The sequence below is a fragment of the Macrobrachium nipponense genome, chromosome 15, assembly GCF_015104395.2.
Source record: "Macrobrachium nipponense isolate FS-2020 chromosome 15, ASM1510439v2, whole genome shotgun sequence".
In the NCBI taxonomy this organism is placed as follows: Eukaryota; Metazoa; Arthropoda; class Malacostraca; order Decapoda; family Palaemonidae; genus Macrobrachium; species Macrobrachium nipponense.
Window position 1 is genome coordinate 2,217,321 of NC_087208.1, and position 16,904 is coordinate 2,234,224.

A 16,904-nucleotide genomic window follows, 5' to 3' on the forward strand; every position below is an offset into this window, starting at 1 on the left:
CACCACACAAGAGACTTCCATCCTCCCGTAGGGTGCTGCCTGCCAGCATCCAGAGCCGATCAAATGGACCAATCAGGTGGTGCGCCCATCTACCGGCAAGACTTTCCCAGTACTACTACCCTCCTGGTCTCCAGCATCCGCATGTGAAGACCAGTACCAGCATCCAACTCTGGGAGACAGCTTGACTTAATCTCCTGTTCAGCCAATGAAAACTCGGCTCTCACAAGACAGAGCACCCAGGACACTATAAATACTGTTGAACGACCCCATTCCAATCAGTTCAAGCCCACCCTTCCTTGAAAATGAACCAAAGATAAGTTGGAAATGTTGGAATTCCGCTATGCCCTTAGAGAACAAGAACAAATCCTGATTTCCTGACTACAATTTGTAAACCCGACAGCAACCATATGCCACTTTTAGTTGTCATATGAATAAATTAATATTTTTAGAAGACTTTTCCTTAACCAGAATATGAACATCGGCCAGCTATTAGCAAATACCAGCCCTGATGAGAATAAAATAATAAGAATTGAAAAGACCATATATAAAATCAATTCCACTAATGCTGCCATCCTCTTTAACAAAAGATGAGGTATCAAACAACGACACACGAAGAAACACAGACGAAGTAACAGAGAGGACGGAATGGGTAGAAAAGATTAGACAATGGATGGAGCCAGATACAGAGAGAACAAAGATCCCCTCCATGAAAGCCTACAACACCAAGAAATTAAGGGAGAAAACAAGTGAGGTCAATGAAATAATGGGCATAATACACACCACCAGTATCACAGAAACAAATAACTTGACATATGCAGGAGCAAGATAAGTAGCAGAACTGATGGGGATTCGAACACCAACACTACCAGCACAATCAACCCAACAGAAACCAAAACAGCAACCTCCTTGGAAAAGGCGCCTGGAAAAGCAAATCATGGTGATGAGATCTGACTTGAGTAAACTGAAAGAGATGGCAGAAAAAAGGCTAAGAAGCAAGAAAACAAGGGAGGAACTCAACGAGAAATACAAATTACAAGAGAGGGGACTAAACAACACAATAGAAGATGTAAAACAGAGGCTTAAGGCCAAAGCACATAAGATCCAACGGTACATGAACAGGAATAAGGGATACCAACAGAACAAACTATTCGTAACCAACCAGAAAAGACTATACAGCCAACTAAGAGGGGAAGACAACCACCCAGAAATTCCTGAAGCCGAACCAAGTAAGAGACTCTGGGAAAACATATGGAGCAATCCAGTATCACACAACAAACATGCAGCATGGCTCCAGGAAGTCAAGGAAGAAGAAACAGGGAGAATAAAACAAAGATTCACAGAGATCACGACAGACACAGTCAGACACCAACTAAAGAAAATGCCAAACTGGAAGGCCCCAGGTCCCGATGAAGTCCATGGATACTGGCTCAAAAACTTCAAGGCCCTACACCCACGAATAGCAGAACAACTCCAGCATTGTATCTCAAATCACCAAGCACCCAAATGGATGACCACAGGAAGAACATCCTTAGTACAAAAAGACAAGAGTAAGGGAAATATAGCCAGTAACTACTGGCCTATCACCTGCCTACCAATAATGTGGAAGTTACTAACAGGTATCATCAGTGAAAGGCTATACAACTACCTAGAGGAGACAAGCACCATCCCCCACCAACAGAAAGGCTGCAGAAGGAAGTGTAGGGGCACAAAAGACCAGCTCCTGATAGACAAAATGGTAATGAAGAACAGTAGGAGAAGGAAAACCAACCTAAGCATGGCATGGATAGACTATAAGAAAGCCTTCGACATGGTACCACACACATGGCTAATATTATTATTAATTATTTTTTTTTTTACTCTATCACAGTCCTCCAATTCGACTGGGTGGTATTTATAGTGTGGGGTTCCGGGTTGCATCCTGCCTCCTTAGGAGTCCATCACTTTTCTTACTATGTGTTATCCTTTTTAATAGATTGACTATTTGTGGTAATTGAGAAAGAGAAGACAAAAACAAATAAAATAACTAAATTTTGAAACTGTTAAATGTATGCCCACATGAACAGCAATATTAATAAGAAAAACTTTAGGCCATGGTACATCATAATCATCACTGTCACATTTTCATTTTACAGTTAGATGTGTAGTGAGTTTTACCTACTCTCATCTGTCTTGTGTTCTCCGTGCTTAAATCCCTCTGGTATTTTTTAGTCAGATGAGCAATATTAATAAGAAAAACTTTATGCCATGGTACATCATAATCATCACTGTCACATTTTCATTTTACAGTTAGATGTGTAGTGAGTTTTACCTACTCTCATCTGCCTTGTGTTCTCTGTGCTTAAATCCCTCTGGTATTTTTAGTCAGAAGAGGGTTTGTATAGTAAATAGCAGGATAAGACCAGTAGAAAGGCCGAGCAAATCATTGAAAAGGGTAGGGGATAGAGGTTAAACCCTGAAAGTTTGGGTAGTATGCTCACAGTACAAAGGAGAGTGAAGAGAACTAATTTTATTCCCAACCCCATACAGGGAAAAGTTGATGTAAAAATAGTCATGGTAATAATGATTTAGGGCTTGCTAGATTTTGTCCTGAAGCTTCCATAAACCACACACTCCTCTAACGATCTGCTTGTCTTTCCAATAGTACTACCTTTTGCCCAAACAGCCTCAGTGTATTTTGAAGTTTTGGACAACTTGCACATTTGTTATTTATACTGCCAGTACACATCAGCCTTGTTCAGTGTTATATGTAGTCACATCTATTCAAAACCTCTATAATAAGGAACAAATTTAGAACTCTATAATAAGGAACAAATTTAGAACTCTATAATAAGGAACAAATTTAGAAGGCCTCTTTGTAACTCCATCACTGTCATTATTCACACATTGCATCCATTCGGATCCTCTGAAAAGACAATCATGTTCTTTTCAAGATGTCTACACATCAAGATATGATTGTCCAGATTGCATCCTTTGGTATTTGCTGCAAATTCTCTAATGTATCTCATACATTCACTTACTTTGTCAGTTTTCAGGCCTTTCTGTGACCCAGTTCTACTCCCATTCAGGTCTTATGTTTCAGTGTGGGAGCCATGAGCCAAAGTGTTTGGTATTCATTGGTAGTAACCCATCCAGTACAGACCAGACCTTGTAAGGTGCTGACCAAACTCACCTTCTCTTAACATTGGTGCTATTGTGACCACTGCTAATATGTAACTAATTTATTGTTAGTTGCTTAAGAACTACTGCTTTACAGGTAAAGCTGTCAGTTCTCATATTTATCCAAGTTTTATGACTGGCAGTAATGTTTGTATAGACTCTCATCACAGTTATGCTCAAAACAGCATGAGGAATAAATGGTTTCTCATTTCCTTAGTAGTAATAGATTTAGTGGAGGTACCATCCTGGCTAAATTCATGACTTGGCTGCTCTCCTAGAGGTTGTCAGAGCCAAGACACTGATCCTTCAAGAGTGGAAATGTGTGACACTTCTGTAGGTAGATAGGTTTTTCGTATTTAATCTTAAATTCTCGCAAGATCTCAGTTGCGCTTATTAGTGTGCTGTATCAAGCATAAGTAACCTTGCCAATGCTAGTAATAAAGGTTATATTGTATCTTAGTTATATTGAGGCTCAGGAAATTTAATGTAAGGATCCTTGTTTGACAGCAGCCATGTCCTCAAATCTTACAAATGCGGCAGCCTCATTTTCAAGACAGTGGAATATGTTATTGTTCCCTTGGAGAACCCTAAGGAAATTCTTGAAGAGAAGAAAATCTTGTTGGCAGATGATGTGACATGCCTCTTGCCCATAAGTTTTCCTCAAGAAATGGAAAGTCCTTGATGACTTCACCTTCACCAAAGTGATTGCTTGTAAGATCAAGATAGCCAGTTTCCTTGTTAGCATATTTTCCTATGGAAATTTGTTGTTGACCATTCAGTTTTTGCCTTACCTAATCACCAGGTTATCATTAATTGCTTTATGATGTTACGGTTGATTGAGTCACAACTAGTAGAGAAACTGATGCTTAGCAAACTTTATCATGACCATATTATCTTTTTCATCCCCCCCTTCTTTGATCCTGTAGTCTTCTTGTCCCAAGGCAGCATAACTATTTTGTCTATAATTCAGATTCAAACTTGTGCATTAAACCAATATTTTAACATGGTAAACATCACCTAGGAGGGTAGAGATACTATACCTTAGAATTTTTTAAGTTAAATAGTTCCTATTACCAGCTATTAAATTCTGGTTAAATTATTAAGCAGGCTCATTCTGCAGTAAAGACTCCTCTAGCCAAGCAGCACAGATCCACCAAAATGAAAACCCATCAGTGGCCAGATACAGACTGCAAGGTTATGTAGTGCTGAGTTTGTCCCTTTTCAGTCACCTGGTATAGGGAATCTCAGTTAAATTTCAAAATACTGAAAATACTTTTTTGTTCCTCAGTCTTATACATTTTGAAAATACTTTCATTCCATTCTTTCAGTATGCATTTCTTACAAATACTTCTGCTCCTCAAGCAGCTGACTATCTGTGATTTATGAAGTACGGGAGCATTACTCTTTAGTCTGGGGGTACTTGCATTAAAGGGAGGCTCATTACTTCTTTCCTCTATTGATGACTAGATTCAAGGCTTAAAATCTGACTATACCAGTTTACCATAATAAATTAAGAGGTTTGTGTCATTACAAATTAATTTAGAATTCTTTATTTTATTTGGTATGTTATCATTAGTTATTTTTATTACAGGTTAAATATGTTGTAATTCATTTTAATTTGAAAATGTTCTTTGTTATTATTATTGTTGTTGTTATTATTATTGATATTGGATAAAGCAAAGCCCATTGTTTAGATGATTTCAGTAGTCCGGTCTCACACATCCTTAGACTTTTGGGATGCTCTTATCCAATTTTTGTAGTTGGCAGTGAACTGTGCTTAGGAGACCTATGCTTCTTATATATTTACCAATATTCCCCTTCCTCTTCTCCATAGATACTGCTAAATGAATCTGGGTCTAAAGACTCATGTAGATTGTTGTCAAGTCATATTGGTACCTTTAGAAGTTTTGTTTAAATTGAATGGAACCTAATTAGAGTATACATATGCCTTGTGAGCATTTAAGAAAGTCTTTTGCTTCTGAAAGAGAAAAAAAGATTGATAAAAAAAGGATCTGGAGAAAAAGACAGTGGCACATGAGGGACTGTTAATCAACAGGGTAAGAGAAGTGGAGTCGTAATACATTATTGGCAGGAAGACTATTTAATGGACCCTCAGGGTATGCTGGCACCCCAAAATAATGGACAGTTCAGGATATAACCTCCAAATAAGTAACAAAATCCTTTTAAGAATGAATGACTAAAGTCCGGTAGTGTAGGCTACATGGTAACTCAGTGTCAATATTGCTATCATGCGAAAATCTCTCATTCATTTTAACCTTCTCTTGTTATATAGCATTATATCATCGTAAAATTTTAGGAGGGTCTTGATGTTTTTCATTTCAGTTGGAAATACAATAGTACAGGTAGAAATAGTAAAAATTAAAACATTACTGATGCACTACAGGTGAATGTACGTCTGCATTTTTTGCTGATTTTACTCTATTTTGATAACCACATTAAAAATCTGATTAGCTTTTCTTCCAAATATCCTCATTTGTATACTGGGCTTAGTAGAAATGTAGTTTAGCAAGATGTTGGCAGGTGTATATCATTGGTTGAAACCTTGAATAGATATGTAATACAGTATATTTACTGATATACATTGAAATATTCATTACATTTTATGAAGGGTTATTAACTCTGAAAATTTGGAGTTAGTTAAGGATGTGCAGCGGAAGAGGGAAAGAGAAAGTGACTGACAATCATGCAATTGCTGACAGCTGAATTAAATGTAATAAACAGATTATTTGAACCTTTATTTGTAAAGTGAGTGATTATCATTAAAATAATAATATAGTATATATATTTTCATGTGTACTATAGTGAAAATCTTTAAATTTACACAATTGTTTTTAATTCACTTGTCAATCACACATAAATTGTAGCATCCGTAAAAGCAATTGCATGAACTTTTGTCTGTTTGCTTCCATTTTTCAGAGGTTAGGACACTCCAAAGTTATGATAATTCAAGTAACCCTTTTGTACATAATGTCATTGATATGATTGTGCATATCAGTAAGTATAGTGTGCTGCATTGTATATTTACTGACTAACAGGAGATTACCCATGCAATCATTAAATGTGTATGACCCAGATACATTAGCCAGTGTTTTTGTGGAAAGGTAGAGATGAATATTGGCACTGAATAAGCATACAAGAAACAAGCATCTCCCAAGCACAGTTCTTCACCACCTTAGAGAATAATTGATGTTTTCTCAAAGTCAGAGGATACATCAAACAACAAAACAGTCGTCATCGGGCATAGTTTTTAGTACCATGAAGAATGCATTGACAAGGTCAATTCTGCTGTTATTATTCTTATTGTTATTATTGATAAATAAAAACTCAATTATTCATATTTGTAAGAATATGTGAATTTATATTTTTAAGTGGCTGCTTTCATGCTATGACCAGGATGAAGTTCCTAGAATTTGAAATGATTATGTACTGTATATTCAAGTGTATAAGATGAAGTTCTGCTGTTAACAAGGTTTATTTCTCTCTTCACAAGGACGAAGGTCTTCTCTGTTTATTACCCTAGGTACCTAAGTATTATTTTGTAAGCTCGCTTTGCTTCAATTAGCATAATTCATGCATTGCTTTGTGTGGGGTTTCTGCAAGGCCCAGTATTATAACACTGGTTACCTTTTGTTTAACAGTGTGTCACAATCTTCATGTAAATATTTTTAGGTATCTTGTTACCAGTGTTTGCCTTTCAGAAAGATTTCCAGGCGTCATTCTTTCTTGTAATGTGTGTGATTATATGATTGTAGAGTGGGACAGTTGCTGACTGAAACAAACAGCTTTAAAGCTTATTGTGTGAGGGCTTCAGGAATGCTTCTACTACTGACTCTCACTATGTTGATAAATGTGGGTAGTGCAGCAGCTCTACAAGTGGGAGCTGCTAAATCATAAAGAAATCTCTTATTCTGTGTACATATGCTTTATCAATAAGGATTTAATTACTGAAGTGTGGTGTAATATCCAAAAGCTAGATATTATAGATACCCTTTGTTGGGAATATTTTCGATGAAGATAAGCAAACTTTTTGTGGTTAGTGCTTTATATGTGAAGAGGAAAGGGTTGTATAAAACATCCAATGCTTAAATTTCACATCATTTACCTGTAAAGTCCATTAACTTCAATTTATTATATATCTACAAAATAAAATTTGAAGGGTTTATACCAATGGCCCCTGTGGGCTTGTTTCATATGAATAGAGTTCATTTGCAGAATAATGATTTATATCATAAATAGAAATTTAATGGTAAAGGTTATCAATATTTTATAGATTTTTTTTATATTATCATAGTTATTGCAATTTTTTCAGTTTCATCCCCACAGTCAAAAGTATTTCCAGCCTCTGTCCCACTGTTATAGATCTCACAATATATCATTAACCATTTAGTATCTCAGTCATCATTTAATTTCTCAGGCCACAGTTACTGTGTTATTTTTGTGTCATTAATAAAAGGATAAAGCAGTCTAGATATGGGGTATGTATCTTGAGATAGCATTTACCAGTTTGTTGTTGAAGAGTGTGTGCATTTTTTTAATGTAAGAGGGAAGTACATTTTTATGGTTTTGTGTAATTATGGTGTAATGCTATTGTTTTTTTATATCTTTTAATTATCCATTAATTTTGTTTCCTTTTATTTTTTATGAGAAATATTAAGGTCAACAAATTAGATTATTTGTTTATGGGGACGGCTTGTAGCCCAGGTTTTGTAATGCTAAAAGCAAAACTAACATATCTAACATTTGTAGTGTGTGTCTGTTGGTAGGTTGATGTTTTTCTCATTGATATTAACAAAGCATTTTTGTCCTTTAGTTGGTTTTTTGTGAAACAGTGCATTGAAAGTAGCTGTAGAAAGTTGCTGTGATTGACAAGTAAAGATTTGTCCAAATTTCTTATTCCCCTTATACTTTCCAATTGCAAAATTCCTCGGGTATTTCAGAGACAAGGTACATACTTGTGATCTTACAAATGAGTTTAGTTGGTTTATGCTGGCTGCTTTGTTTGTTTTACATAAATTCTTGAAAGGTAGTTATTTTTATGTGAGATTGTTGATGCAGAATGCAAATTGATGGAAGATTGAAGATATGTGGGCCATGTTAACCAACTTTTGCAGCATTCCCTTTTTTTTATAATCTTTTATCTTAGTTTTCATGGTGTGGGAGGCTTAAGTTCCCTTGGAGAACAGGTCTGTTCAAAACCTCTGAACAACAAGGAGATCTCCCAGGATGAGATGTCCACGCCTTTCAGACGTAACACCAATCCTAGTGCTGTTCTCTAGCACCTCATAGCAGAAACAGAAAGACCTTTCTCATCCCTGAGGAAGATTAAAAAAATCTGGTATATGCTGAACAGAGGCTTTGAGTGGAGAGAAATCCTGTCGACGACACCAATCACAGTAGACTGCCCATTTCCCTTGGTAAACTGCTGAAGAGGACTTCCTGAGGTAACTGGACATTAACTGGACATACGTCCTGCTGCCTCCTAAGAAAAACCTCTCACTCGGAGGAGATACTTGATATTCACCATCCATAAAGAGATAGGGATTCTACCGACTGGTGAAACCTTTCAACATGAGGCTGGCAAAGAAGTTGCTGCCATGGGGAATCTCTCTTGGAACCTCTTGACAGAAGAGATAGAAGGTCCTGGAACCACTGCTTGAGGCCACAGAGGAGCCACCAGTCATCCTGAGATTTTGAGAACTTGGAAGGCATCCTCTGCCAGAGGAAGAGGATACGGGACCACTGAACAGTAAACGTCCAGCTTCCGTTTGAAGCAAATTGAGAAGAGGTCTAGCATAGGCCTCCTCCAAACTTGAAAAAGCCTGTCTGTCATGACCTGATGCAGAGACCACTCTGCGCCCAAGATTTGGTTCCGACAACTCAGCCTGTCGGTGACCACATTCCCCTTGCCTGGAATGTATCTGGCAGAGACCTCCACGGAGTTGTCAATCACCCACTGGTGTAACTCTATTGTCAATGAATGGAGTTGACGAGACACCAGGCCTCCCTGCTTATTCACATAGGCAACCACTGTGGTGGTGTCAGACATCAGAACCCTTCTCCCAAAACTCTCAAACCCAGAAAAGCTGCTTTCAACTCCAAAACGTTGATGTGTACCAGCTTGTCTTGCACAGTCCAAATGCCTGACGCAAGATCTTCCAGGTGAGCACCCCAACCCGAGATGGAGGCATCTGAAAACAGGAGGAAGTTTGGAGGGGGAGAACGCAGAGGGATTCCCACTGAGGGACTCTGGCCGTCCAACCACCAGCGAAGGTCTTGTTTCACCTCTTAGAACAGAGGGACTCTGCAGAGGGGAATCTCCCGCTGGGGACCAGAAGTCTTTCAGTCTCCATTGCAGAGACCGAAGATGAAGACGCCATGAGGGACCAGCTTCTCCAGAGAAGACAAAATCCCCAGAAGGATTTGCCACTGGTGAGCTGGCTGATCGGGTTGTGACAGAAACTTGCGCGCCACTAACCGAAACTTCTCTAACCTCTGGTCCGACAGAAAAACACTAGACGCTGCTGTATCTATAACCATGCCTAGATAAAGAGCTCTCTGGTTGGGAACCAGATTTGACTTTTCTAGGTTTACCATTATGCCTAGCTCCCGACAAAACTGAAGAAGATGATCTCTGTCCTGAAGCAGTTTCTCCTTGGAGCTTGCTAATACCAGCCAGTCATTGAGATACCTTAACAGGCAAATCCCTTGAGCATGAGCCCATGTTGAGACGAGGGCAAAGACCCTTGTGAACACCTGAGGGGCTGTGGTCAACCCGAAGCACGGAACCTTGAACTAGTAGGTCTGTTCTCCCAGAGTGAAGCAAAGAAACTTTATGGACGAAGGGTGAATAGGAATCTGGAAGTGAGCATCCTTTAAGTCTATTGTCAGCAAGAAGTTGTTGTCCCTTATTGCTGCCAATACCGTCCAAGGCGTCTCCATCCTGAACCTTGTCTTCCTGTCAAAATGATTCAGGGTGGAAAGGTTGATTACTGGTCTCCAGTTGCCTGTCGCTTTTGGTACAAGGAAAATATGACTATAAAACCCCGGAGAAGGACGCTTTACTTCTATCGCACCCTTGTTCAGCATTTTCAACACTTCCTCCCAAAGAGCTAAGAACTTCGGTGAAGGGGTCTGTCTGAGGGGGGAGAGAAGTTGAATGGTAGTAGATATCCCGCCCGAAGAACGTCTACTGCCCATTTCTCCACTCCATACCTTTGCCACTTTCCCCACTGGCCCGTCAGGCATCACCCTGCCCATGGCAACAGGGAGGGAGAGACGCCAACTATTGATGACCCCCTCTGCCCCTTCCTCTAGAGCCCCTCCCAGGCTTGTAGGGGCAGGATTGAAAGAGACATTGTTGCTTCTTTGCCTTGGCTTGTGAGAGAGATTGAGAGACACTCACAAAAGCCAAACGCTTAGAAGATTTGACAGGCGAAGATCTCACCTGTCGCTGAGGAGGAGGAGGAGGAGAGCGTCCTAAATGAGCCTCCGAGTGTCGTAAATGAGCCTCCAACTTAGATACCACCTGATAGACTAGCCTATCTTTAGTATTTGCATGTTGCCAGTCGATCGTATCTTCTAATTCAGTCCTCGGAAACAGAAACTGCAAATCAAGGAGATCCCCATTCCTGAGAGACGACAAAGACAGTGCTGCGTCTCTCCTGGCCAGGAGCTGGTTGGCCCACAAGGTTGCACTAAGGTGGGCCAGATATGAAATAGCTTTACCACTGGACTCTAGCAGTCTAGTGAGTGAGGAAGAACTCACTATACCTCCCTCAGTTCTGTCCGAAGCAATCCTGGCTTTCGGAGTGGACCACAAGTCCAGCCAGGAGACAGTCAGGAAGATGGAAGCCACAGTAGTCTCCATAGCTAAGGCCTCTTGTGACAAAAAGGATGGACCTTCCGACCTAACCTGCTCCAGGGTTAGACCAGGCTTAAGACATTATGTCCAGATTAAGGTGACGAGACATCCTATTGTTCAGACCTCAGGTTTATTAGCTATGAAAAATACAAATTGATTAAAAATTTGTCATTTTCAATTGGACATTGGATTATAGTTTTTGTGGATATTGATTTGTTAAATGAGTAATCTGTGATCATAAGGACTAGGTTTTCATTGTTTCATGTTGTATGACCTTTAGCTTAACGGAACTATTTGTTTAGTGCAAATTGCATTCTGTTTCTGTAAGTCTTTATTGCCCACGTGTCTTAGTGAATTGAAGTTTCATTATTCCTTACAAAGAATAAATTCACCTAATTTTTGAGTGTGATATGAGTTTTTGGAGACACCTGAGTGCATGGCAGAAAGTCAATTTGGCATCACTGGCATTGAGCACTCTGCTGGAGACAGGGTCTTAACGGGAAGCTTAAGGGCACCAGTGATGAGATGTTTCATCTGTAACACAGCTGGAGGCTAAAGCCTGGTCATAAACCGAAGTCATACTAGAGGCAGAAGTTAGTTAAGAAGTAGGTGCAATGCTGGTGGTAGTAGGTTGTCCAGGAGATGGCAGGCAAGCAGAGGCAGGACTGGTGCAAGGAAAACAACTAGAGTAAAAAAAAGTCATGGAAATGAAAGCCAGGGGAACTCAGGCCAGGCACTTGAGCCTCTGTCTGGTTGGAGACAAAGGAAAGAGCACCTTTTAGGAAATGATTTGACAGTAGAGAAGCAGAATGGGTGCAGGAGTGACTTGGGAAGGGGTCAGCAGGATTGGCATTAGACAGTACAGAGAAGGCATCTGAAAACAAAGTGGAGCCACTACAAGACTTTTTCTCCTCGATTACTTTTAATTCAACCATCAGTGAAGTAGAGCTCATTGCCACATTGGAAACTCTGAACGACTCAAAGGCCAGAGAAGCACTTCATCTTTGGATGTAGTAGAGTATATCATGTAACATTAACATTATATGTTAAAGTGAAAATTAAATTGAGTAGTAGATCAGTTTAGATATTCTGTTGAACTGGAGACCAATTTTGACAAATTGCAATTGAACCCATGGTGGGGGTGGGTCTGTCAAAATGACAAAACTGAGCTTACAGGCCAAAAGTATACAGCTACACGGGCATTATGGTCCTGCAATAACAGAAAGTAAGCAGTGTACAAAAATGCAGAATATTTCGCAGAATATTTCACAGAATAATCCTGTAGAATACATTTTCTAGTAAACTAAAAAGAAAAAAACAAGGCACAAAAATATTTGCAATAAGGTGAAATGTAAGTTAGGAACAAGTATAGTACGTAAAAGTACACAAAGTAAACAATTGCTTTGACAATGTAAACAATTAAAGTGAGACAAAAAATCCACTTACTTCACCAAATGTTTGGGAAACACTGATAAACACTTACACTAACAAGAAATAACTTGAAAACAACATGGAAACTTAAACTAGCAGGCTACTGGCATTGAGTAAATATCAGTACCTCATCAAGAAAGCAAGGAAAAACATAAAAAATGCATATGTTCTTGGTATAAGTACAATGGAAATGTAAAAGTGCTCTGACTGAAGCAGGGAAGGGATATTTTACAGAGAATCTCTGAACTGCATTGCAGTATAAATCTCAAGCCTCAATGTTTTCACTAAATCTTAAAATGCTTATGATAGCCAAAGAAAGCTGTTGTTAAAACAAGGAAATGAATAAATAATAAGGGATGCAAGGCAATCCAAAGCTTGGGGATAATTGTAGACAGTAAATCAGCTGACACAGTAATCCATTTTGCCACGAGGCACCAGGGAAAGCTGTATGTGCACATGCCAGTCCAAGTGGAATAGTAAGTCTTCTTTTCTTCTACTTGGAATGGAAAGTCTTCTTTTCTTCTCCTTGGAATGGAAAGTCTTGGGACTACATAAATACATAAATAGGCTATGTAAAGGCACTGATTTTGTGTAAAGTAAACCCTAACCAAGTCTTAATCCTGAACTTTCTCCCAAGAATCCTGCCACTCAACTTTATTATTGCAAAATGTCTAATTTCAAGACTCTAGTTCCTTTATTTTAAAAGAATAAAAGATTCAAAATTGTGTCTGCATAAGGAGCCTCATGAACTGTAGACATTACAGTTTTCATGAGAATTGATCTTGTTTTATGGATCTCTGTACTTCAATGTCCAGCAAAAATGACTAGCGTGAAACTTAGTTCTACTGCCATATAAACTAACAGTAATTCTTTCACTGACCCTCTGTTTACCAGCAGTTAAGGATCATCTTTCTGCCCCACTTTCAGACCCACACCAGGCCTTTACAGATCACAAAACCCCAATACACAAGGTTTGCTTTATGTTGGCACAACTCTTGCTCTTAGTACCGATTTATCTGGAAACATGAAGTTGGGGATTATGGGAAAGTAGAACTACAAGGCAGAATTGAAACTGCTTAAGCTTTAGAGTGCATAGTTGTGACAGAAATTTTATAGTAATGAGCCTTGGTTCACTCAGTGAAGGTGAGAAAGAAAAGCTGAAATTGCAGAAAGGAAAAGGGCCTGGTATTGTGGTATTGTAATGGAGAGCCAGGAAGGAAAAGGAAGAGATTTGTCCATATGGGGAAAAGTTTGTTGCAAGTGTTAAGTGTAATGCTGATGTCAAGTCACAGAGGAGGGTGGCTTCAATAACAAGATACATCTGGCAATAGTGTGGGAAGGACTTGTAATCTTTTTGTCCTAGCTGCCTCTGGTCTTCAAGATAAGGCACCCTGGGTTCTGTTCTTAACACATTGATATGAAGATTGCAGATCCATGGGGTTCATTCTTATTTTTCATGATTATAGTAGTTTTGCTTTGTAGGTAATCAAGTTTGAAATTCATGCATTAGTTCTAAATTCTTGATCATAGAGTTGTAAATGTAATATATACAAATCTTATTTATTTTATTCTGCTTTGCTGTAGTTGTTTAAGGTATTTGTAGTGGATTTTTTGTTTTCCATAAAAGAAAACTATATTCAGATGGCTGTCTGTCTGGATATGCACTTTTTCTGTCCGCCCTCAGATCTTAAAAGCTACGGAGGCTAGAGGGTTGGAAATTGGAATGTTGACCATCCACCCTTCAATCATTAAACATACCAAATTGCAGCCCTCTTGCCTCAGCAGCTTTTTAGTTATGTAAGGTTAGCCATGGATCTTGCATCTGGCACTGCTGATTCCAAATCCAGGTGGGTCACTGATGCACCTATACTTGACTGCATCTGGGAAGCAACTGAACTTTGGCCAGTTGTAGCTGAGTTTCTTACTGAAGGACATTGAGAGGCTCTTAATAATGTCAAACGAAGACAGTTACAACAAGATTGTAGTTCCTCATTGAACAAGTGGATTTCGCGCTCGGCTACCTATTCGGAGGTCCAAAGTTCAATTCTTGGCTCAGCCAAAGCAGATCCAGAGGAATTTATTTCTGGTGTTAGAAATTTATTTCTCGATATAATGTGGTTCGTATCCCACAGTAAGCTGTAGGTCTGTTGCTAGATAACTAATTGGTTCCTAGCCACGTAAAAATATCTAATCCTTTGGGCCAGCCCTAGGAGAGCTGTTAATCAGCTCAGTGGTCTGGTAAAACTAAGATATACTTAACAACAAGACTGATACTGCGGCTTTATATGCTGGAAAACCCAATTGTGGCAAGGAAACCTTGGTGCATTTTTTACGTGTTAAGCTTGGTGTCACTCATTTTTTTCTCATCAAGATACTTGATTTTACAAGTTTTTTTCCTTTATTTTTTTATACTTGTTATGTCAGTATCTTGAAAATTAGATTCCAGCTAAATTATCAATATTCTGGTAGGGTGGTGTCTTAGAGTGTAGTTTGTGTGCAAAATGACAAATTTTCATAAGAATTTTTAATGCATTCTGCATCATGTTAGTCCAGCATTGTTAGGATAAACTAATTCTGGGAAATGCTTCTTGTTTTCTCTGTTCAGATTCTAAATATTTTTGAAATTTTATGCCAGATTGGAGACTAAAATTGCCTTTAAAAATGAAACATTGTCAGTTAGGTTTTGATTATTTCCAAATGGGAAATTGCAGATGAAATTGAATCTTTTGCTAGGGATGGGTTTGATGTGGTGAGTGTTTTTATAGTATTTATTTTCTCAGGCTTATAAATATTCTCCCCTGCGGTTGTAGGGATGTTATTCAAGTGGTGGGGTTAGGGAGCAGGTTTGCTTTGTAAAGTCAGGTGGTTAAGGTTGAGTTCAGTTCATTTCAGGAATGACTTGTAATCACAATATGTAGTAATGTATATTAATGGTAGCTGTATTAAAACACACAATTTGATCATTTAGAATAGTGAATATCTGGATATGAAAAATGTATTAAGTAGATTGCAGGGGTTACAGAGGAATATACAGTAATCAACATATTTATTTTTAAATCTTCTTGTACAGAGGTGATCCCTGAAGGTTAGGATTTACACTCCTAGAGTTTGGTATTTCATCATCAAATGCTGTTAAACACAAAAATCTCTCCTTTATTAACAAGATATGTTCTCAAAACATTTTAGTACACTGTTATCTCATGCCAAAAATTTGCCATTTTTGTACGTTGGATGAGACCATCATTGCTTTCTCATGAACATTCATATTGAAAAATTAGAGAACTTTGTCAAAATAAGTGATATTATTTCCATTTTTAGTTGTCGCAAATAGTGTTCCCACAAAGCATGGGAGTTATATTTTGAATGTTAAACAGTGTGTGGAAGTACCCTTGTAGGTTACCTTTTCATATACAACTCAACAGTTTACTAGCATTTGAATGTGTGATGATAGCCTTTACATGATGTTGATGAAGTGTGCATGTAATTTGTTTGCTCTGTTTATTTAGGAATTTACCTGTGTATATAAAGTAATAGATTACCTAAATTACTGCATCTTTGTGTACAGATTACTCAATACTACTGACATTGCTATTTCTACAATTACTACTACTTTTGTTTAGTATAAATGCCTAATGGGTTCCTGATTTTTTTTGCTCTTCAACATTACCTGTCCAAAATGCTTTTGTATTCTAGGATACATACTGACAAGATCAAAACCCCACCATGCTTAGTTACTGAAGAGTCTTATCAAGTACCTCTTCATGAGATAGTGCCAGAATTCTTTGTCACTTAACATGTTACGTATTTTGATAATCAAAGTATGTTAACACAGCTTAAGTTGTCCCATTGCTCTTATGGCAAATGAATAACAGTATTAGGGTTAAAGTATAAGTTTGAAGATACAGTTGTGTAAGGTGACATCATGGTATTAAACCATGGTTTTTTTTTCATTTTCATTTGCACATTTTGATAAGGGTTCTATACCAGACTGCTCACTGGTGTGTTACTAGGAACATGCAAAAATCAAAATTCATATTGATTTTGGCTGGTTTATGAATTACGTACTATATTTATGTTTACTGCTAGACATTTAGAGAATTTCAAGATGTGAACTGTTGTCTGTTAGGATTCCAAATTTATGTAGGCTTTCACTCTTCCCTATGTGTGCTATTTGCAATTATGATGACTATTTCTTTTTAGTTGCCATCCATGTACAGTATTACGTAGTATTATGCATAAACCTGTAGGTAATACTATATGAGGTGCTCTTATTTTTCCCAAGGTTCTCCAGTTTTTGTACGTAATTCATTTTAAATGTTTATATTGAAATCACATCACAAGTAAAAAATGCCGGAATGATTTAATTACCTGGAGACATGATTTTTAATATTGGTAAAATTATGCTTGACTTGCAGGAAATATCCTGTGGATGACT

At 38.2% G+C, this 16,904-nt stretch overlaps 1 protein-coding gene across 8 annotated transcripts in view; it reads left to right on the forward strand.

Moving 5' to 3' along the window:
• LOC135226965 (probable phosphorylase b kinase regulatory subunit alpha) overlaps positions 1-16,904 on the forward strand; it is a 349,374-nt gene that overhangs the window by 180,048 nt on the left and 152,422 nt on the right. For 6 of the 8 annotated variants that reach the window (XM_064266663.1, XM_064266662.1, XM_064266664.1 and 3 more), the window contains one exon: positions 6,668-6,697. The exons of the other annotated variants lie outside the window; for them this stretch is intronic. In XM_064266663.1, coding sequence (XP_064122733.1) covers positions 6,668-6,697 — 30 coding nt within the window. The remainder of the gene's footprint in view (positions 1-6,667; positions 6,698-16,904) is intronic. 8 annotated transcript variants of the gene reach the window in all.